The sequence below is a fragment of the Gastrolobium bilobum genome, unplaced genomic scaffold (genome assembly GCF_033153095.1).
Source record: "Gastrolobium bilobum isolate Gb01-03AN ecotype WA unplaced genomic scaffold, APGP_CSIRO_Gbil_v1 utg1099, whole genome shotgun sequence".
In the NCBI taxonomy this organism is placed as follows: domain Eukaryota; kingdom Viridiplantae; phylum Streptophyta; class Magnoliopsida; order Fabales; family Fabaceae; genus Gastrolobium; species Gastrolobium bilobum.
Genome location: NW_026897765.1, coordinates 149,694 through 174,837, shown reverse-complemented (window position 1 = coordinate 174,837; position 25,144 = coordinate 149,694). Strand labels below are relative to the sequence as shown.

General features: G+C 31.9%; 1 protein-coding gene across 1 annotated transcript; it reads left to right on the top strand.

The window, feature by feature from the left end:
- Window positions 1-1,369: 1,369 nt before the first annotated feature.
- LOC133310020 (uncharacterized) lies at window positions 1,370-11,415 on the top strand. Its single transcript, XM_061510907.1, has 9 exons — window positions 1,370-1,451; window positions 1,554-1,613; window positions 1,975-2,062; window positions 2,164-2,327; window positions 7,673-8,069; window positions 8,391-8,574; window positions 8,692-9,407; window positions 9,636-10,548; window positions 11,299-11,415. The coding sequence occupies exons 1-9, from the start codon at window positions 1,370-1,372 to the stop codon at window positions 11,413-11,415; spliced, it is 2,721 nt and encodes a 906-aa protein (XP_061366891.1).
- Window positions 11,416-25,144: the final 13,729 nt, after the last annotated feature.

Below are 25,144 nucleotides of genomic sequence, written 5' to 3'. Positions count from 1 at the left end.
GTGAGTCATTAATTAGGCCCAGGCACAATTTTCGGAAGTTAAACTAAGCTAATTTTTGTTAGACCAAGAGGGACGTGAATTTCTGTTCAAAAATATCAATTGAACTTCTCCAATTTTTATCTATGCTAATCATTAAACTATAATACTATATTTGTCTTATCACTTCCATTTCTATATATTATATATTTTTATATAAATTTAGGTTAATCCATTGAATTAATAATTCAAAGTGATTTATTGATTTAGTATCAGAAACAAGTCGATGACTAATTCACTGGCTAATGTCTTTCTTGAAATTTCAAATTATTCAATAATGAACTTTATAAACACTCTCATATTATCATACTTTCCTGTTTTCCACCTACCCCTAATACCATGATATTTTTATCACACAGAGTCAGTTGGATCTTTTCTATTTTTCATACAAATTCAATATTATCTATTTGTCAAATTATATTTTCTAATCCTTGTTAGTAAATCAAAAATATAATTTAATATTTTATCCTAATTAATCATATAAAATTATAATAGAAATTCATGTGAAATGATAGTTATTATATTATTATATATGACTAATTACAGATAATATTATCTACCTTGCGTGATCTAGAAGTTTTTAACCTATAATTTAAATAATTAAAATTGCCGTGAATAAGCTTTAATTAATTAAATAATATAAATCACTAAATATTCTCTATTATATTATTGCATAACCATAAATAATAATATTAAATAATTAACCAATATTAATATTAATCATCTTAATATTACATATATAAGGTGGCATGAATTAATATATATAATAATAAATCATTCAAATACATAACATAAAATTGTTATTAGTTTAGTTGGCAAAATACAATCTAGTTATATAGTTGATTATGGGTTCAATTCCCATTGCAAATTTTGATTACCAATAAAATTTCAAATGACACAAGGGTCCAGATTCTAAAATCTGAGGCCCAATCTTAACTAATAAAAGTAACGCTAAAATCACGCTAAGATGGAATTACAGTAATAACAGTAGCACACTTCATGTAATTTACCAATTTCACGAAAATCAAAACATAGGAAAGTGAAATTGTCTTTAATAATTCCAAATGTGAAATTCCCTAAAGTCGACCATTCACAGAAAGCAATTGTGAAGTGAAAACAGTAACAAAACCCGTGAGTAACAAATCCGTGATTCACGCACATTAGCAACGAAAAACGAAATATAGCGTGTACTGAAAAAAAATACTAAATATAGCACTAACGTGACAACATCAGTGTCACGAATCTAACCAACTGGGATGTCTTCAGTCATATACCAGGTATATATATAAGAGTTAATCCCATCTCAAATTTTTTCATGTGTTGTTTCTGCTTAATGGTTTATGAAAAGATTGAAGGTGCGTGGCTTGAAGATGGTAAGGGTCTAACCAACTGGGATGTCTTCAGTCATATACTAGGTATATATATGGTGATTTCATTGCAACTAACTTGTTCTGTTAAAATACACTTGTTTGGGAAACATGTAGCAAGAAAACTATATTATGTTGAAAAATTTTCAGGAAATATCAGAAATAATGAGAATGGAGACATAGCAGACGACCATTATCACCGCTACTATGGTTCAAAAAACTATATTAGTTGTTCCAAAAATTTGTTGTTGTTCACTATCTTAATTATTGACTTGAACAGGAAGACATAGAGTTGATGCATTCTCTTGGAGTAATATATCCTTCTAATTTTCTGCTTAACATTGTCTTTATGAACTGTAACACAGGTGGAATATTTGCGGACGTTAATACAAATGGGATTATGTTCTACAATAATATTATAGACAATATCTTAAGGAAATGTTAAGTGACATTCTACATTTAATTCTGATTTGAAGAAAGCCAAATGTTGTAATATAATATGTGTGGAATTCACACATGATGACATGATTATTCATGGATTTAACTTTTTGACATGGTGTGCATAATCCAGGGATTCAGCCTTTTGTGACCATAAAGCATCATGACATCCCACAAGAACTTGAAGACAAATATGGTGGTTGGCTTAGTCCCCTAATACAGTAAATCCTCTGCTCTTATCCTTTGAGTATTTCGAATGAATTGTCCTTTCGATTATTCTGAGTTGTGAAATTTTAAGACAAGCTTTATGCTTTCTTTTTAGGAGAGATTTTGTTCATTTCTCTGAGATTTATTTTAAGAGCTTCGGAGACAAGGTTAAGTACTGGACTACCAACAATCAGCCAAACATAGAAGCAGATACATCATATTTAAGGGGAAAATTCCCACCAGGTCATTGTTCACCACCTTTTGGAAATTGTTATGCAGGTAACTTTGATGTTGAATGTTATTCCTCCTGCATATATAGTTTTCTAAATTAAAAAGAGCAAGCATTTAATCCATTTTGAAAGAAAAAAGCTTATATTTGTTATAAAGTTAAGAAACCATGCTCAGATCTTCTCTCACTGAATTTCTGGTGTTTTTGTAGAAAAAAGTACTAGGAAAGAATTCATTCAAAAGCACAAAAGAAAGCAAAGGGTAGTGTTTCCGCGCTACAAGTGCGAGAATGACGCTATCAGCGCCAGAAAGTTTTTCAACATAGAAATGTCGCGCTACAAGCGCGAGATTCGCGCTAGTAGCACGAGAAGTCCCTCAAAACACAGTGTTGTGCGCTACAAGCCTGAGTTCCGCACTAGTAGTGCGAGATTCAGATGTCTTTGTTATATTTCCTGCGTAGTAGTGCGGGAAGCACGTGACTATTTTAAATAGATATCAAATTATATTTTAAGGAGGATTCTACACCAAGATTTGATGAAGATTTGGGCAATTTGACATTTAGTTATAAAAAATGAATGTAAACCCTTATTGGTAATCTTTGACCGGAGACTTTTGGAGAGATCAAGAAATTAAGGGAATTCTTGGAGGCATATGCTGGAGATCAAGATTTCAGAGAAATTGTAGACTGAAGACCTTTGATTCTTCTTCTTCTCCTTCTTTTTCTTCGTCTTAATGAATTCTTTTTACTTCTTTATTTTGTTTAAGCCAGCTATGTCTGGCTAGTTTTCTTTTGTAGTTAGGGTAACAGATCTGATGTGAACCCCTTTGGTATTTGAATTGTGTCTATAATTCTTTTATTTCAATTAGTTTTATTTTACCTTGAATGAAAATTCTATATCCTTATTAGAACTGATCACTCGTATAGGGTTTTAAGAGTTAGAGCCTCTGAAACACGGACACACGATTCTTGAAGAAATTTGCGTGTCTGACACGTGTCGGACACCGACACGTTCGGACACGCTAGGACACGCGTGCGACACACAGTCAACTTTTTGGGAGACGTTGACTAGTGGGACACGCGAATTTGACCGAATCCGACACGCAGTCAACGATGTGGACACGTTTTGATTTTTTTTTGTAAAATAAAAATAAAATTACAATTAAAAAAATATTTAATAAAAATTAAAAACTACATAAGGACGAGTTCGAACACTGTTCTTCTCTTCGTCGTCGGACCTCAGTACTGGCTCAAGTGCTGTCACTGCGGTTGCTTCGCGGGTTCAGCTCTTGCCGGAATCTTCTTCAGCGTCGGTGGAAGAAGTGAAACGGCGTCGCTATTATGAAGGAAAACTGAGAAGAAGGGTCGGATCTGGCCATTGTGGAAGATCTCATCAGCAAAGAAAAGAACGCTTCTTCACGTTGAAGATGGAGAGAAAATGAAAGGGAAATGGAAGAGGAAAAGGTGGTGGTGTTCGGATCTGGTTTTGGGAAGTTGGAGAGAGAGAGGTACCGATAAATAAGTTGAAGAGAGGAAAAGATCTGGTTTTGGTTTTTTTATTTTAGAAATCAAAGCCCACCAGCTATTATTTTAGAAATCAAAGGTCAGCTAAAATCTGAAAGGTTATTCACTAGTTGCACGATAAATAATTATCCTGCACTATTTCGAGAGCATAACACTTAATTTAAAAGAATAAGGGAGTTGTCTAAAAAAAAGGACTTTTTTAAAATGCATTTTTAATAAATATAAATATATATAGATATAATATTTATAATAAAAAAGTTTGTAAATATTACCTTCTCTCAGCTAATGAAGATCACTAAACGTATTATTCAAATAAAATTTTGTTGTGGGAACATGCATGAATTTTCGCTAAAACTTTAATAATTAAAAGTAATTCAATTACTTAATACAAAAAAAATAAAAATTAATTGAACTGTGTAATCATAAGTAAAATAATTTTTCTATTTTTCTACATTTTACACTCTTGGGATGTTCTATTTTTTTTTATAATTATGTTATGAAATTTGAATATTTGATTAGTATATGAGTTATTGTCAGTTGTTATATGTATTAAATGTAAACTATATTATATATATTAAAAATATTATTTAATATCAAAACGTGTCCCAACGTGTCAGAATTTAGCATTTTTTAGAATTAACGTGTCGTGTCGTGTCGTGTCTCGTGTCCCGTGTCCGTGTCCGTGCATCATTGGTTAGAGCTCACAATAGACATATTGAGGTTTTAATTCTGACTGGGGTAAAATAACAATTTATGCATGATCTAGACATAGGCTTGTAAGAATCGCAGACTTCGTAATTCATTGAACTTAATGCTTAATTCAATAAGGATTATTAAGACATTAGAATTTTAATTGGGTTTAAGGGTTAAATACACTAAGGGCATGTTTGGTGCATATTATAGGATAAGCCCTGATAGTATAAGACCTGATAGTATAAGGCCTGATTGTATAAGACCTGATTGAATTTTAATACTATTAAGCGTTTGGCACAGTATTGTATAAAATAATATATTGTATAAGATAATATCATCTAGTATTTGGTAATGCATTGTATAACTATATATGATAAAAATAAATATTTTTAATAAAAATATAAAGAATTTATATAATTCTTCAAAAAATGTCATATGATATTAATTTTTATAAAAATTTATTGATCAGTGGGTCCAAAATATAAATTAATTTTTATAAAATTAAAAATATTCAATATTTTAAAAATTAATATATTGAAAAATAAATTTTATTTTAATAGATTAATATTAAAATAATATATTAATTTTTGAGAATTGCATTGGTCAACGATGTTAATACATCAATCTCTTATCAGGTCTTATCCCTCACCTTTAGGCCGGATTAAGTTATACATCATTTTGATGTATTAAGGGATTATGCTGTATAAGTTTATACTATACGGTAGTCACACCAAATAACTGAAAATGTCATAACGTATAGTATAAGCTTATACTATCATGCCTTATACGTCACACCAAAGAGGCCCTAAGACATTAGGGTTTAACCAATTAATTTAAAGAAGATGAATTGTCTGAACCATTGAGATAATTCATTATAAGAATTAATTCAGATTAATAAGGGGGATCAAAGGTGAAGTGTGCCCTAGCTATAGTTCTTTATTATAATTCGTATATTGTTCTTCAATCGTTCTTGCATGTTTTAGATTGTTCTTGCAATTACTTTTCGTTCTTCTTTTATTTTAAATCAACAATTATTTTCAACAACCAAATTGAATTGTCCAAATTAAAGGGAATAATTATAATAGTACTTGGTGCCTTAATCCTCGTGAGACGATACTCTACTCACATTTTTATTACTTGAAACGATTAGTATACTTGCCAAGATCGCAACATTGAACCTCTTATTGCTATGCACAACATGATATTGTCACATGCCATGGCCGTTGACATATACCGCAAGCATTTTCAGGGAACCAAAACTGGCCTCGAGACTCTTATTGATATAGTTTTTCCCTTTTCTTGCTTAGGGGAGGATGGGGGGTTAAGAGCTAAATTAGATGTTTAATTTGGAAAATGTCAATTCTCATTCAGGAAAAATGTAATAATCGAATAAAATAAATAAGTAAAAAATAATAAAATAAAATAACATAAAATAAAATAATAATAATAATAATAAATTAATTATTTTTGGAACAATCTATGAGCTACTAAGAACAAATATTTTTATTAGGTCACAAACAATTTAAAACTAAATTAAAATAACTTTAGGGTGTATATTATTCTTGAATTATAATATTTATATGTATACTATATCTTATGTATCTTAAAAATAAAATAAACTAAAATAAAATATAATAAAATAAAAGTGTTTAAGACAAGTTAAAATAATTGTATATTTTATGTATAATATTTTTATTAATGTATATTTAAAAAAAAAAAAAAGAATAGTACATGGCAAGGAGGGGGCCACGTGGAACACCCCCTCCAAGCCACAATTGCAAAAATTTTCAATAAAGATGATGTAACTTCCCTGATGCAAGGTTAATGATGTAAGAGAATTAAAAAAATAAATAAATGAAAAAAAAGAGAATCTAATGACTCAGCCTGCAATATGGATATATATAAAGGTAGCCATCCAATGTTATTTTCATTTGGTCAGTAAAGAAGAAAAGTTACGAAGAGGAGAAATTATAGAGAGAGGAGAGTATACGAAAAAAGAAGAAGAAGGAGAAGACGAAGGCATAATAGAGAAAAGGTAGTATTGAGAGAGTAAAACTTTCTCTCTATTTTCTTCCTTTTAGTTATATTTTTATTTATTTATCTTTAGAAAATTGTAATGCTGTTATTCTGCCAAAATATTTTTATTTCTTCTCTTATTAAATGTTATTGCATCTATATTCTTACCTTAATCTTTCTTTTAATTCTGTTTTACCTCTTATGTTACTAGGATATTCATTAAATTTTAAATTTTTCTTAGTAGTAAGATACAACAAATTATTTGGTACCAAATAAATAATAAAAGGATGTGTAAATTTTAACTGTACGCTACTACTGTGAATTGATTCTCAAAAGTTTGGGATCAGATAGTTAGGATAAGGGACGCCTTATCATGGCTTGAGCTCCGCCATATCATAATTTTTTTCACAAGTAGGAGACCCACAAAATTGGGAATTAAATTGGCTTCAGTTAAATATTACATTATTTATTATTATTATTATTATTATTATTTCAGTTATAAACTAACTTGGGAGATTGATATTTTCCATTATTATGGCTGGAAATGGTTATAGTTCAAACATCACAATATTACTGAGAATTATCTCACATTGTTTTATTTTGTGCTAACCTTTCCAGAAAATCATCATGCCTAACTTATCTTTTTCTGGAGAAGGATGGACTGTGAATATTTATTTTTATGACGATCATTGAGAATTTTACATAACAGTTGGAAACCAAGGAGCAGCAGCTATACTCCATGCAGACAGTGTGGAGTCCTATACCTATAGGCTAGACTAGATTGAGAAGTATGTGATGAATAAACAGTGTAACATGATGTAGTAGGAGTGTAACATATGTGTGGAACCGATGTAAAATATTTGGAATGTAAGATATTTGTACTAACTTACATCCATGTGTAATAAATGAAGGATGTTAGTGTTTCCAGTTAATCTTTCTAGATTTATTTTCTCATTTATTTTGGTTATTTATTATTATTTCTAAATATATTTATTTACTAAGAGGATATTACATTTTATGGTATCAGAGCAACGGTTCAGATAAATAAAAGACCTAAACTATTATAGTTGCTTGGTATTTTGTCATAGATCATGCATATTTTGAGTTATTTTAATGAGCCTGATCAACTTACTATCATAAAACAATATATGTAGATCTACGGCAGGTACAAGGCAAGTATCTTCTTCAACTTCTGAACCAGAAATTAACCCAGTAACAGATGCATTTACACGAGTGGCAGAAGCTCTTAGAGAACAAACGGTGACTAATCAACAAATTATTCAGGAGTTGAGGGAGGATCGTGTGATCCGAAAACACACCCATAACTCTGAAAGTGAGAATGGACCTAGAACTGCAGATACTCAGGGAGGACTTAATTCTGATTATAAAGGACTCATTGAATTTCGTAAGCATAAACCTTCCACTTTTTGTGGAGACTATAACCCTGAGGCAGCCATGGAATGGGTGAAAGAACTTGAGAAAATATTCCTAGTAATGGACTGTCCTAATACTCATCGTGTAAATTTTTCCACATACTTGTTGATTGGAGAAGCAGAGCATTGGTGGACAAATACCAAAAGATATTTCCAAAGCCAAGGAACAGAGATTACTTGGACAATCTTTAAAGATGCCTTTTTAGAAAAATAATTTCCTCAGAGTATAAGAAACAGAAAAGAAATAGAATTCCTTGAACTGAAACAAGGGAACATAACTGTTGGAGAATATGTGGCAAAATTTGAGGAATTATCCAGATATTCTAATTATATACAAAATCAACCTAATGAAGAATGGCTGACAACTAAATTTGCATATGGACTAAAACCTGAACTAAAAAGTATGATAATAGGACATCAAATCAGGAATTTCTCATCATTAATAAATAGGTGCAGAGACATTGAAGCAAGCATGAAGGAAGCTGAGGAGGGAAGAGAGAAAGACAGAGTTTCAAGCCGGAGAAAGAACGATGACAACAACAAAGGGAGATTTTCACACGCACAAAACTCAGGGAATAACTTTGTTAACAACAGAGGAAGGAAGAATATAGGACAGATGAATTCTCAGATTCAGGTATGTCCAAAATGCAAAAAGAATCATGCTGGAGAATGCCTAGCAGGAAGAGGTGTATGCTTTAAGTGTGGAAAGCCTGGACATATGCTGAGGCAGTGTCCTCAGAATTAAGGTCAGAATTCATCAACTCAACCTGCAACCAGAGGAAGAGTTTTCACTCTTGGTGGTCAGGAAGCGGCTCAAACTTCAAATTTGGTTCAAGGGGTTGGTCTAATACAAGATTCTCTTATAACTGTACTGTTTGATTATGGGGCTACTCATTCTTTCATATCTTTATCTTCTACTCAAAAGTTAAAGTTACCAATATCCATTTTATCCTCTTATCTTGAAATCTTTCTTCCTACTGGAGAGAAAATTACCACATTTCAAGTCTGTAAAAATTGTCCTCTTCAAATTGAAGGGAAAGAGTTTAAAATAGATTTAGTTTGTTTGCCTATGATTGGCATTGATGTAGTCCTTCGTATGAATTGGTTGTCTGCAAACTGTGTGGTCATTGATTGTCATAATAAAAAGATAATTTTCACAAAAGAGTCAGAATTACCAAATGAATTTTTATTCTTGTCAACTTCCCAACTTAGGAAAAATTTGTTAGATGGAGCACAAGGGTATGTTCTCTTTAATCTTTCAGAAGCAAAGGCTAAACCTGATGCAAACAGTATCCCTATTGTCTCTGAATACTCAGAGGTTTTTTCGGATGAAATTCCAAGTTTACCCCCAAATAGAGAAATTGAATTTTCCATTGACCTAATACCTGGAGTAGGGCCAATTTCTATTGCACCCTATAGGATGTCACCTATAGAGCTTGTTGAACTAAAGAAACAATTAGAGAAACTGCTATCAAAACAATTCATCAGACCAAGTGTGTCTCCTTGGGGAGCACCAGTACTCTTTGTCAAGAAAAAGGATGGAAGTATGAGGTTGTGTGTGGATTATAGGCAACTAATCAAAGTTACCATAAAAAATAAATATCCTTTGCCTCGGGTAGTTGACCTTTTAGATCAACTGAGAAGAGCCACAATATTTTCTAAAATAGATTTGAGGTCAGGATATCACCAGATTAGAATTAAGACTGAAGATATTCCAAAAACAGCCTTTAGGACTAGGTATGGACATTATGAATATCTGATAATGCCTTTCGGGTTGACAAATGCTCCAGCAGTATTTATGGATTATATGAATAGAATTTTTAGACCTTACCTAGATCAATTTGTAGTGGTGTTTATAGATGATATTTTAATATATTCTAGGAATAAAGAAGAGCATAAGGAGCATTTAAGGATAGTATTACAAATTTTGAAAGATAAGCAATTGTATGCCAAACTTTCAAAATGTGAATTCTGGATGGAAGAAGTTAAGTTTTTAGGGCATGTTATTTCAAAAGAAGAAGTGACAGTTGATCCTAGTAAAATTGAGGCTGTAATACACTGGGAGAGACCTAAGACTATCATTGAGATTAGGAGTTTTCTAGGATTGGCAGGATATTACAGAAGATTTATTAAGGGATTTTCACAACTAGTGTTACCTTTAACTAGGTTAACTAGAAAAGGAGTTCCTTTTGTTTGGACACAAGAATGTGAAGATTGTTTTCAAGATTTGAAGAATAAATTAACATCTGCACCAATTTTAATAATCCTTGATCCTTTAGGAAAATTTGAAATTTACAGTGATGCATCTAAGAAGGGATTAGGATGTGTCTTAATGCAAGAAAGAAAAGTTGTAGCTTATGCATCAAGACAATTGAGACCATATGAGGAAAATTATCCAACTCATGATTTAGAATTAGCCGCAGTAGTTTTTGCCCTTAAAATTTGGAGGCATTATTTATATGGAGTCAAGTTTGAGGTTTTTAGTGATCATAAGAGTCTTAAATATTTATTTGACCAAAAAGAATTGAATATGAGGCAAAGAAGGTGGATGGAATTTTTGAAAGACTATGATTTTGAACTTAAATACCATCCAGGAAAAGCTAATGTGGTAGCTGATGCTTTAAGCATAAAATCTCTTCACATGTCACATTTAATGATCAAAGAAATGGAGTTGTTGGAAAAATTTAGAGATATGAAATTATCTGTGACTGTATTGCCTCGAAGTTTAGGTATTAGTGAAATAAAAATAGATAATGAGTTGATAGATAAAATTAGAATAGCTCAACAGGAAGATTCTAGTTTAGAAAAATCTTTGAAACATTAAGGATTTACCAAAGGGGAGGATGATTTGGTGAAATTTCAAGGAAGGATTGTTGTACCTAAGAAGGAAGAATTAATGAAAGAAGTTTTGAATGAGGCACATAGCAGTAAGTTTACAGTTCACCCTGGCTCCACCAAAATGTATCAAGATTTGAAAAAGTTATTTTGGTGGCCAGGAATGAAAAAGGATATTGCTGAGTACGTTTCAAAATGTCTAGTTTGTCAAAAAGTAAAAATTGAACATCAAAAGCCTTCAGGATTACTTCAACCATTAGACATACCAGAATCGAAGTGGAAAAGTGTAGCCACTGATTTTGTGATGGGTTTACCAAAAACCCAAGAGGGATACGATGCAATTTGGGTAATCATTGATCGATTAACCAAATCTGCTCATTTTCTACCAATTAGGGCTCAATATTCTATTGAGAGGTTAGCCCAACTATATATAAAAGAAATTGTCAAACTTCATGGGGTACCTCTAAGTATTGTGTCAGATAAAGACCCTAGATTTACTTCTAGATTTTGGGGATGTTTACAGCAAGCCTTTGGAACTAAGTTAAGACTTAGTACAACATATCATCCTCAGACTGATGGTCAAACTGAGAGAACCATTCAGACTTTAGAGGATATGCTAAGAGCTTGCATCCTTGAATAAGGAGGTAGTTGGGTTAGATATATGCCATTAATAGAGTTTGCTTATAATAATAGTTACCACTCTAGTATTGGAATGGCTCCATATGAAGCGCTCTATGGAAGAAAGTGTAGATCTCCAGTGTGTTGGTATGAAAAAGGGGAAAAACAGTTATTGGGTCCGGAATTAGTCCAAGAAACCTCGAGACAAATTCAAATGATAAAGGAAAACCTTGAAAAGGCACAAAGCAGACAGAAAAATTATGTTGATAACAGGCGAAAACCTTTGTCTTTTGAAGAAGGAGAACATGTCTTTCTTAAACTTTCTCCTACCACAGGTGTAGGCAGAACCCTCAAAGTTAGAAAATTGAGACCTAGATATATTGGTCTGTTTCAAATACTCCGAAAAATAGGGCCAGTTGCTTATCAACTTGCTCTTCCGCCTCATCTTTCCAATCTTCACAGTGTTTTTCACGTTTCTCAACTTAGAAAGTATGTCCCAGATCCTTCTCACATTCTCGATATAGACTCAGTACAAGTTAAAGAGAATCTAACTATTAGTACCAGACCAGCTCAAATCCTTGAAAAAAATTTAAAGCAACTGCGAAATAGGTTAATCCCGTTAATTAAAGTACGTTGGGAAGGACTTTCACCACACGAAGTCACATGGAAAAAGAAGAAGAGTTACGACAGAGTTATCCAGAATTTTTTTAGAAGGTATGTCTAAATTTTGCGGGCAAAATTTTATTTAAGATAGGAGAAATGTAATAACCAAAAAAAAAAATATATATATATATATAATAATAATTATCAAAGTAATAATGTATAAAATAATAATAATAATAATAATAATAATAATAGTAATAATAATGAATAAATAAATTAGTATTATTAATATTAATATGTTTGTCGTAAATAAATAAATTAGTATTAGTAATAAATAAATATATATTAAATTATGTATACTTTATTTATTTATTTTTTTATAATCAGTAAATTATTTTTAGTTAAATATATTACTACACCCTCCGAATACTAATAAATAATAATAATATAGTTACTATTTATTAAGAATTAAATAAATATTATTAATTTAAATTAATACATAGGATAACTATTAGATATATATGGCAAGGAGGGGGCCACGTGGAACACCCCCCTCCAAGCCACAATGACAACTTACTAGAATGTGAGGAATATGATGATGTCAATTTGGTGAGGTAGTAAAATGATGTATAAAAAAAAAAAAAAAGGGGGAATGAATCAGCTTCTTATCGTAACTATATATATAGGTAGTCTTGTCTTTCATGTGGTTAAAAAAAGAAAGAAAGATTGAGAAATTGTGCGGCTGTTAGAAAAAAAAGTAAGAAAAAGTGAGAAAATTTTACATAGAGCAACAATAGAGGAAGAAGACACGGATAGAAAAATTGAAAGGTAGTATTGAGAGAGTAAAACTTTCTCTCTATTTTCTTCCTTTTAGTTATATATTTTTTTTTTTAGAATATTGTAATGTTGTTATTCTGCCAAAATATAATTTTTATTTCTTCTCTTTTTAAATATTATTTGCATCTATATTCTTATCTTAATCTTTCTTTTAATTCTGTTTTACCTCTTATGTTATTAGGATATTCATTAAATTTTAAATTTTCCTTAGTAGTAAGATTTAACAAATTATTTGGTACCAAATAAATAATAAAAGGAAGTGTAAATTTTAACTGTATGTTACTACTGTGAACTGACCCTCAAAAGTTTGGGATCAGATAGTTAGGATAAGGGACGCCTTATCATGGCTTTAGCTCCGCCATATCATAACTTTTCACAAGTAGGAGACCCACAAAATTGGAAATTAAATTGGCTTCAGTTAAATATTACACTATTTATTACTATTATTATTATTTCAGTTATAAACTAACTTAGGAGATTGATATTTTCCATTATTATGGCTGGAAATGGTTATAGTTCAAACATCTCAATATTACTGAGAATTATCTCACATTGTTTTATTTTGTGCTAACCTTTTCAGAAAGTCATCATGCCTAACTTATCTTTTTCTGGAGAAGGATGGACTGTGAATGTTTACTTTTATGACGATTGTTGGGAATTTTACATAACAGTTGGAAACCAAGGAGCAGCAGCTATATTCCATGCAGACAGTGTGGAGTCCTATACCTATAGGCTAGACTAGATTGAGAAATATGTAATGAATAAAAGTGTAACCTGATGTAGAATGAGTGTAATATATATGTGTGGAACCGATGTAAAATATTTAGAATGTAAGATATCTGTACTAACTTACATCCATGTGTAATAAATGAAGGATGTTAGTGTTTTCGGTTAATCTTTCTAGATTTATTTTCTCATCTTTTTAGTTATTTATTATTATTTCTAAATATATTTATTTATTAAGAGGTTGTTACATTACTGGCTTGGGCCTGGTATTGCTGTTGGGGGATGAGCTTGAGCTCTTTGTCCTTCGTCCTTCACGTTGCTCCAGATGGGGGGTACCTGCGAAGACACTCTGATGCTTAAGTCAGTATCAGAGGCAGGTTTTTATATTGTTAAAGTAAAGGATGATCGTACCTTGGTGGTACAACGTATGTTTATATAGTAGTCGAGATGTATGCTTGTAGGATGCCTTTCTTCATAGTGAAGGCAAAGGTTCCTTGGTACCAACGTAGTGTGGCTGTCAGTGTTTAAATGTTGAGGTGCTTGCCGCCATGGTGTCTAGTAGTAGAGTCATAGCGAGCTGGAGTTGTCCGTAGTTTACTGGTGTGAGGGCGCGGTGGTGTTGCCTTGGCCCTTAAGTTTACTGTCTGTAGAAGGTATCCTGTTGCGTGGGGAACAAGTACATCCTGCATGTCGTGAGGAGGTATTGCGCCGTGTAGGACGCAATAGGGTCATCGTGCTGGTGTGCCGCGATAGGGTTATCGCGCTGGTGTACCGCGACAGGGTTATCGCGTCTGTGTCTGCCCTTTATGCCTTTATTCTGGGTCCTATATGGGCTTGGGCTTTCATGTGTTTATTGGGCTCTGGTTATGCCTATATTATATCTGGATCAGATGATAAAGCTAAATCCCCATAATTGCAGATTATTAACTTATACGAATTATAGAAGTTACACATTATTTCTTTGAAGGTTATGGACATCTACATTAATATTTTTTATAATACTACCGATTGGATTTCGATTGAGATAATATCTCATTAAAACCATACTTGGGAAAAAAATACTATGAGAAAAAATCCTAGTGAAGAAAAAGAGTATATATTTCTAGCAATATGTATCGTAAGCCGACTCATTAAAAACCTTATAAGAAAAACTCAATGGGACAAAACTTTGGTAAAGGAAAAAAGAGTGCAACATATTTTACTCCCTTGATGATAACATCATTTGACATCTTTGAGTCTACGAATCTCAATCTTATATACCAGCTTCTCAAAACTTGAAGTATGCGACATTTTAGTAAGTAAATTTGTCAAATTCTCTCTTGAACAAATTTGCTGAATGCCATGAAATAGTTATGCTTCCGCGCTTGAACAAATTCTCTTAGTTGATTGCGTTTCTGTTATAACCGTCGGTGTCTCCTGCCATGAGCTTCCCTGCCGACCCAACAAGTGATATCAAAGCCAATGGTGAATTGATTTTTGATTTTATGATCCGAGTATTTGAAAAATCCAAGTGTGAATAGATAAAATCTCACATTGGTTAAGAATTGATTGAATGAGCGCTATACAAGTGACTCATACACCTAATGTTTTAAAAGTTTTGAATTTGATTATGATGTATAAAGTTACTTAACTTCACTACTCACTTAATTCATCGATAACGGTCTCTTCCTTCCATATGCTCGCTTGCCAGCCCAACAAGAGAAAATGGATCACTTACACAAGAGGCAAAAAGCAGAGGAAGAAATAGAGATTGTGTCTTTTGAATGTGAACAAGTACTTGGGTTCTTTTCACAATTACAGAAAACAAATTGATAAGGTGGCTTTGCCCAGGATCCTTTTAGTAATTTCATACTTAAAAGTAATTGTGCTTTATACTTATTTAAATATACGGAATTTGGTTTCCGAAAAAAATATATGTACGGAATTTGGATTTGATGTAGCCTAGATGAGCTTTTCAGCTTTAACAATGGCTAGTGTAATTAAAGTTTCTATTAATAAAAATAAAACGAGTAAAGCCTATATGCTACCTAGGCCTCTTCCGCTCAACAACTATTTGGCCATTTGTTTTTTATTCAGGAAGATTCAAAAGTCCACATCGAGATCAATTTAAAATTTTTATAAGGAGAATTTAGTTGCTTTTTTAATCCCCTTTACCGGAATTAAATGAGATGGCGCAATTGATAAATTGACGGAGAAATGAAAAAAAAAAAAAAAAAAAAAAACTTCAAAAGTCCATATATAAAAAAAATTATGTTAGGATGATTGTTATAAGAAAAGTACTACTCTCATTTTACATGAGATAATTATCTCATGTTATCTCACTTCGAAAATCTCACTCACTTTTTTTTTATCCTTTAATAGTGGGCTCAATGTGACTTCTCTCTGTAACATGAGAGAATTACTCTCAAATAAAATGACAGTAATATTCCCTTGTTATAATTGTGTAACATTGTATTTAAAAGTGAAGCTGACATTAAGTAAAATCAATTTTAGTGATGTTGCTTCTGCATTGTTTGAATGTGAATTGGTAAATCACTGCATTACCTTCATTTATTTTTTTTTCTTTAATTTTCTTTAAATTTATATTTATTATGAAAATAAAAAATAATTAAAAGAAAGATAGTAAATATAACAGAAAAAATAAGGAAAAGAGGAGAGTAATATTTCTATTTTATTGTGATGCACCTGACAAGCTTTAGTATATATGAGCTCTATTTATAAACTATCAATCACTTACAATGAAATAGATGATAAAGCTAAATCCTCATAATTGCATATTATTAACTTATAGGAATTATAGAAGTTACACATTATTTCTTTGAAGGTTATGGACATCTACATTAATATTTTTTATAATACTACCGATTGGATTTCGATTAAGATAATATCTCATTAAAACCATACTTAGAAAAAAAATCCTATGAGAAAAAATCCTAGTGAAAAAAAGAGAGTATACATTTCTTTTTTTCTTTTTTTTTTTTAGATTACATCCGTGTATCCCCACAGCCGATAGCCATGAGACTAATCTCTCGCCCTGGGTCAGCGCACAAAGCGGTAAAGAGCTGGCCACAGAATGCTTTCCATTCACAAGAGTTGGGGTTCGAACCCCCCAACCACTTGCTTAAGGGACGAAATACTGAACCATCACGCCCACCCACGTGGTTAAAGAGTATACATTTCTAGCAATATGTATCGTAAGCTGACTCATTAAAAATCTTATAAGAAGAACTCAATGGGACAAAACTTTGGTAAAGGAAAAAAGAGTGCAACATATTTTACTCCCTTGATGATAACATCATTTGACATCTTTAAGTCTACGAATCTCAATCTTATATACCAGCTTCTCAAAACTTGAAGTATGCGACATTTTAGTAAATAAATTTGTCAAATTCTCTCTTGAACAAATTTGCTGAATGCCATGAAATAGTTATGCTTCCGCTTGTGAACAAAATCTTGTTTGGGATCTAGTCTTGTGTGGATCAAGTAAACATCATTCATTATCTAGTATCTTTGTGTTGGGGAAGAATTAAATCCTGCTAATAGACTTAGTGTTATGGGCCCATATTCTAGAAGGCCTAATAAGGGCAAAATAGCTAAGAGAGAAATAAGAAAATATTTCCAAAAAGATATCAATCCTAGTGCGTCATTAGCAGATCATGTAGTGGACCCCCAAAATTTACAAAAGGTCTTAAGTTTCGCTACATAAAAGTAAACTCTATAAATAAGATATAAAGTCTACAGGTATGCACACTTACTCTTTCTATATTAGCTATAATTGTACACACCCCATGCTCTGGTAACGTTGTTACTATAGTGCACATATTTTGTTTTAGTTTTGTTTTTTATTTTAATTCTTAACTAGAGCTCTTTTAAATTTATTGGGTGCTTAGCTTCTCATTTCCATACTTATCCATACATTCACCCTAGCCCCATTACAACCTTGAATAATAAGTCCTCTTGATTTGTGCATGCATGTGTTATGAGTAATGGAGAAATAGAATTTGAGCAAGCCTATGATAGGACAATTTTCTTAAGTGGAATTTGATTGATACACTTGCTTATCACATACACCTGAGAGATTGATTGAGAGCATCCCTTGAGAGACCATTTTGCGTGATTAGCATTATTAAATGAGATGACCATGTTTTGTAATTTGAGATGAAAGAATTTCCATCTTGATTGGTTGATCTCTTGAAGCTGTGACCCTTGTTCAAATTTTGTATTCTTGAAAATTGTTAGAAAGGATATATTTATCTTTTAGGGTGTGTATGACAACCTTTCCAGAATTAGTTTTTTTTAAAAAAAAAAAAAATTGTTCCAGGAAACAGAAATGGGTAGAAACAGCTTTTGGTAAAAATCAGTTTATTTTTTTGTTCCCGGGATGAACCGATCTAATTTTTGTGTTGGGGCATAAAAAAAGAATCAAATTTTTTTTGCTTCTTCGTTCTAGGGCACATAATGAGAATCAGTTTTTTCTCACTTTCTCACTTCATACCCACTCACACAACAAAAAAATGCAGACCAAATATCCAGCCAAGGCTAAATGTCCAAATCACCAAAAAATGAAATAACTTTTCCAGAAAATGCAAGCAACAAGCAAACATGATAAACCCATAGTTTATCATATTTTTAAGGACTAAAATTAGTCTTATAACTAGTCAAAAGAATGAAAACTTAGAGTTATGTGGCTAAAAGGCATTAACTTTGAATTATTGACTTATGTGAATGCTTTTTGTTTGTTTTATAGAAAAATTGAGTTGAATTGGAGCATTGGAGCAATGGTTAAGTTTGAAGGACTTAAGGCTATAAATGAGGAGCAACCATTTAGTGAAAATCTCCCTAAAGTTGTCTTTCAACCAATTTTTTGTATCCATAATGATGGATTTGGATTCTTGTTCTTCATATGCATATCTCTCTTTTATCTTTCCAATGAGACCAAGATCATATCAATTGGATGAGTATAGCTCAAGTTATGGGCAAAATACGAAACCATATTTTTGCTATCAAATTAGCACGTTTTAACGCGCTCCATTCCGTTTTAACAACCAGTTATGACCCAATTAAGGCCCATTATGTGGTTTTCACCTAAAACAAGGATTCCTACACCTATTTAAACTATTCTTCATAAGTCTTTGATGTAACTTGACACCGGAGGCATATTTTTCATCGGAGGAGCGGGTCTTTCATGTTTTTGAGAGCCAAAGAATGGTTGGAGTCGGGATTATGCTGGAAACCTTGAAGATTCACCGCGTCATCACATCAATGGAGTTTGGGGAAGCTTTCTTGTTTTCTTGTGTTCTTGATTTCACCATGTTATGCTAGATTTTTTTTGTAGTTAGGGTTAGATGGAACTCAATTGAATCTTTATGTTTCTGAATTAATCTTTAATGTAATTTTCCCTTTTTATATTGAATGAATGTGTCTTTGCTTAATGTCTTCTATGATTTGTTCTTGTAGATTGAATTAGGATTCGTATATGACAATAGGGATGTTGGTATATGAATTTGGTTTGACTCATTCATATTAATTTGTGTGACTCTAGGAATAGACATATGAATTGTGCCATTTTTATGATTCATGATATTAATACTTAAATCCTTTTGAGTAACAACAATGGATTAGGACTCTCTTAAGGGAGTAAAGGGTTAGAATGCTAAGAGATTAAGTTTTAATTAATTTAGAAAAATTAATGGGCAATATAAAAAGGGAGATTATTTAAGGTTTTAATTCAAAACATAAAGGGAAAACTGGGGGGTCAAGTCCCTAAGTGCGTTTCTTGATTGATCAGTAATCCAAATTTTACCTTCTTACTTTGTAGTTTAGTTTGATTTTCATACAATATTCGTGATCAAATTTCATTCAACTATCTTGATTGTTGTCCAACTTAAGCGTAAATAGTGAATTAGTGATTCAAATTTTAATTCTCGTGAGAATGATCTCGTACTTAGTACACTTTATTACATTTACGAGCGGTGCACTTGCCGAAGTCGCAACAAAACACCAAGTACTACAAAGAAAAACCATAAAATGAAAAAGTGTTTAAGGGAATACCTATCGAAAAACAGACGAGAGAAGCAAAATAGAGCTTCTTGAAGGATAAAGAAAAGAACGAAGGTGTCTCCCAAGCCAAAACCCATGAAGACAAGAGTAGAGAAAGCTATAATTTTCCCAAATGCTGAAACCCCAAAGGAAATAAGAGGAATTAGGAAACTCGAAGTGCGAGAGAAGTGTTTACAAAGGAAAACACGAGAAGGAAGCAAATGTGAGGAATAAGGAAGATAAGAGAAAGATTAAGGGTTTTAGGAGCGAATTCGAAGAGTCAGGGGTAAAATAGACATTTCCCAGGGGACAAACGCGACTGACAGTGACATTCACAAAAGGTCATCATTACGCACAAAGCGTGAAGTCAGCTCCCCCAAGGCACATCCAACGAATTAGATTAAGACATGCGTAAAGGCATAACCGCAAGACGAAATAAGGTAGGCCAAAGGACATCACCCGACTTGACCCCAACAACCAAATCTAGAACACGAACCAACGCGAACTCACAAAAATTCTAGAATGAGCGCAGAACCCGGTAAAACAGGAATGAGAACCTAGATAAGGAGATCTTAAGAAAGATTAGCGAAACCCAATTGGGACCCTGACCAAAAAGGTCGACCGAGGAATACTGGAGCAGCATCCTGGTACCTGGTGCAGGAAACCTGGCACAAAAAACTCGACATAGAAGATTCAAAAGTTGAGTTAGAGCTTGAATCATGCAATGCAAAAAATCTACTTAGCACGAATGAAAATGTAACCGGGTCCCAAAAGAGCAGAGTTGGGCAAGCTTGACCTCGGACACAATCGAAGGCCTCGACCGAAAGTTTTGACTGGACTGGCCAAGCAAGATGGGACCCAACCCAGAAAGAGACTGCCAGAAGAAGAATAACTCTAGCATCACAGACACGACACCACCTACAACATGGAAGCCCGGACACCTAGACTATCAGGCTGGGGGGAAACTGCTACAGACCCAATCCAATGGACTATATTCTAGAAGGCCCAATAAGGGAAAAATAGCTAAGATAGAAATAAGGAAAGATTTCCAAAAAGATACCAATCCCAGTGTGTCATGAGCAGATCATGTATTGGACCCCAAAAATTCACAAAAGATCCAAAATTTCACTACCCATAGATAAACTTTATAAATATGAGGCAAAGCCTACAAGTACGCATACTTACTCTCTTTCTCTATTAGTTATCACTGTGGACACACCCCATATTTTGGCAAAGTCGTTACTGTAGTGCACAATGACATGCTTATCTTTGAAGGTATCTCCCTCATAAATACCTGAGAGAGCTCATAGATCCTACAAAAACTCACTAGTCTCTGATTAGACATCTCAATCCACAGGATCAAACACTTACAGATAAGAAAATTATATGTAAAGATAAGGGGGAGAAATCAGACATTCACTTCATTAATTTTTTCATAACTCTCCCTTAGATGTTCACATTTTATTATACGCTGATGAGATTGCCTCATTATAAATCTTTCCAAGAAAAACTCAGTTAGATAAAAATTGTCAAGTAATATTACTTTGGCATACTCAATGGATGTGCTTTATCCATGTAAAATCTCATAGATCCTACAAAAACTCATTAATCTCTGATTAGACATCTCGATCCACAAGATTAAGCACTTATAGATAAGAAAATAATATGTAGGGATAAGGGGGAGAAATCAGACATTCACTTTATTAATTTTTTTCATAACTCTCTCTTGGATGTTCACCTTTTATCATACGCTATGAAATGGCCTCATTATAAATCTTTCCAAGAAAAACTCAGTTGGATAAAAATTGTCATGTAATATTACTTTGGCATACTCAATGGATGTGCTTTATCTATGTAAAATCTCTTTAAAATATTATATATTAAGGCAATTATACCACATAAGCCTTTATTGCTTTAATCTATTTATTATTATTATTGGAAATTCATTTACTGATATTTGAAGTTTTATTGAATAGATTTCTCAAGAGCTTATATGCTTCAAATATTTTGAATCCTATTGAGATTTTCATACAAATTTCTCCATCGATCGAATGAGCCACATAAATAGACTATAACAACATTCATTTGACGCAGGTCAACTTTTTCATGTACTGTCAGACTGATAATATATCTGAAGGTGATTGCACCCACCACAAGAGAATATATTTCCAAATAATAAATGCTCGATTTTGTGGAAATCTTTGTGCTACAAGTCATGTTTTATATCCTTTTACACATTTGTACCCCATTAGCTTTACATCTTCATGTGTTTGGACTATAGGTCCAAAATTTTTACTTTTTTAAAGTGGATTTGATTTTGCTTGAATTGCGTCTTTCTATTTTGGTCAGTCATTTTTTATTTTTACCTTCATCCACAAATTTAGCTTCAAGATCCTCATCTTGTTTTGTTATTTCATTTTTTTTTTTTTTGCAAAAAAGTTGCTGACAACTATATCTTTATGGTTACAACTCTTTCTTGTAATGACATAACTAATAAAGATCTCTTCATTTTTATTATTTTCAGGTACTTAAACCCCTCTTGAGGTTTAATAAAAGTTATGTCTAAGGATTAACAATTGTCTTATATTATGACCTTCTTGATCATTTACTCCTTCCTTATTTTTGAGGATTTTTATCCTTGGAACCGATTGGTTTTCCATGTTTTAAATGTGGTTTAGTTTTATTTGTGTGAATAAATTGTCCTACTAGGACATCAATATGAATTGGAGCATTTACAAGTGGAATGTAAGATTTGTACGTCAGTAAAACCATCTGACAATTAAGGTATAATATCTTTTTTTTTCCTCATAATTTCTTTGTGCGAGAATCTATATAAGATAATGTTAATGCATACAAATCAATATCTTTTTCCAATTGTTTATTATCTCCCCTTAGGGTGTGTTTGTGAGTCAATATTAAGAGAGAAATGGAAGGAAGATGAAGGTTTTGCTTATACCTTCCTCTTATATGTGAGTTTTTGAAAATAAGGAAAGAGAATAAGGGATTTTTGTAAAACCCTCCAATACCTTTCTCATCCTTAAAATTAGAGATATCGTAATTTCGGGGGTTTGGGAGGGAAAATATAGTAAATTACTTATGTGTCTTTACTTTTTTCTCAATTTTTTTTTATTTTCTCTCTTTCTTAAAACTATTTGAATTTATTTGATGAAACTATTTTTTGGTTGTTTCCAATTGCATATTTTGAGATAAGTAATTATTTTTTTTGATAAACTAAGTAACTTACTTTTATAAAAGTGATTTATAATTTTTTTAATAATTTTAACTTAGTTATAATGTGAAATAGATAATTTTAGAGAGAGAAAAAATAATGTTTGGAGAGAGAAAATAATTTTTTAGATGGAAAACCATTTTTTTAAATGTGGAAATGTCATAAATAATTTTTTTAGAAATTTTGAATTTAATTTAATTTTTAAAATATAATAATTATATTAGTTTTTTAAGAAAGGGTTAAATTCTAAAAATATCTCATTAACTCTTCATTTTCTCCCTTATCATATTTTTAGGTTGTGTTTGAGAGTCACTATTAAGAGGGGAAGGGAAGGAAGGGGAATGTTTTACTTATGTCTTACCCTTATTTATGAGTTTAAAAAAATGGAAGAAGGGAGTTGAGGATTTTTGTAAAATTTCCAAAAATTCTTCTTACCTTTAAAATTAAAGTTCCCCCAATTTAAGGGTATGAGATAAATTTTTAACTCCCAAACAAGGGAAAGAGAATACCCTTCATTTTTCTTCCCTTCCTTCAGAAAAATCTTCCATAAATCCGATGTATGGTACATCTGTCTAAGAAAAGAAAGATTTTGGGGACATACATGGGAATAAAAATAAAGAAGAAGAGTAGAATGGAAAGAATTTTTCCAAAATTGGAAAAAATGAGTACCCAATAACATACAACGGCTGTACTGAAGTTTCTCTCCCTTCCTTCCCCTTGGATTCCCTTCCTTCCCTTTGCCTCCAAACTCCTAAACACACCCTTAACTCCCAAACAAGGGAAAGGTAATACTCTTAATTTTCTTCCCTTCCTTCCCTTCCCTCCTCCTTAAATCCCCTTCCTTCCCTTCCCCAATGAGCAAATATTGATTTAACTAAATCTTCAGTCATTAGTTCAAGATATTATAGGAGATTCATATCCAACATATAATCTCAATTTTCTTTGGGGAGTCATCTTTGTGTGTTGTGGTAGTGTAATTGGAATATAAACCATACATCCGAAAATTATGAAATTAGAAAAATTTGACTCCTGACCATAAGCCAATTGTAATGGAGAGATTTTATGATAATTTTTTGGCTTGATACATACAAGTGATACTATATAAAAAATAGCTTATCCCCATGCTGAACCAAGGAGCTTTGTTCTCATAAGCAATAGTATAACTATTAATTGGAGATGTTTAATAAATAATTCTGCTAAATCATTTCGGGTACAATCATGAGCAACATGCTATGTAGCACCGATACCGACACGGGACACGTGACACGACACGATACGACACTCCGACACGTTAATTTTAAAAAATATTAGATTTCGACACGTTAGGACACGTTTTGATATTAAATAACATTTTTAATTTATGTAGTGTGTATTATATTTAATATTCAATAATTTAACAAAAAAATGAAACTAAACTTATAATATTCATCAATTTTGAAAAAAAACATAAGATCTCTCAAATATTTATATTAAACTCAATAAAATGGTAATCGTAATCCAACGAATCTAATAGTTGAAACTAAAAACTCAACACAACACAACCTTTGAACTTTTTTTGAATTTTTATAACGCGTGTTAGAGTGTCGGGAGTGTCAGAGTGTCGGAGAGTGTCGGGAAGTGTCGGACGCGACACGTTAGGGTTTTTCAAGTGTCGATGCTTCATAGGCAACAGGTTGTTTGAATGTGATTCCAATTGACATACAATAATTATTAAAAACCTAAGATATAAACTCACCAACATTGTAAAAAAAAATAACGTGTTATAAAACTAAAGGATAACTAGAAGAAAGATACTTAATATAACTGAGAAAATAAGGAATATGGGAGAGTAATAATTCTATTATGATATATCTCCGTTAAAATGAAATAGATGATAAAATTGAATGCTCCTAATTGCATATTATTAACTCATACGAGTTAGAGAAGTTACGTATTAATTCTTTGGGGATTATAGACATTCACATATATTATTTATAATAATATCATGTTTCCTTTTGTTAAAGCTTTTAAATTTTTTTTATTTATATCCAAATAAAATATTCCCTTTTCTAGTTAGAAACAAAAATAATCCCTTTTGTAGTTAGAAACAAAAATAATTTTTCCTAACAAACTTTTAAAACACCATTATAAAGAAAATATAAAAAAATCATTTGGACATTAATTCTTTCAATATTATTCTTTTTTAAAATCAATTATGCTAACATTTAAACTAAAAAAATGTTAAGTAATATTTATTAAAAATTAATTTTTAATACATTTTCCTCAAACATAAACCACTTTCTTTAATATCAATTTTTGAAATTAAATTTAATAAAGG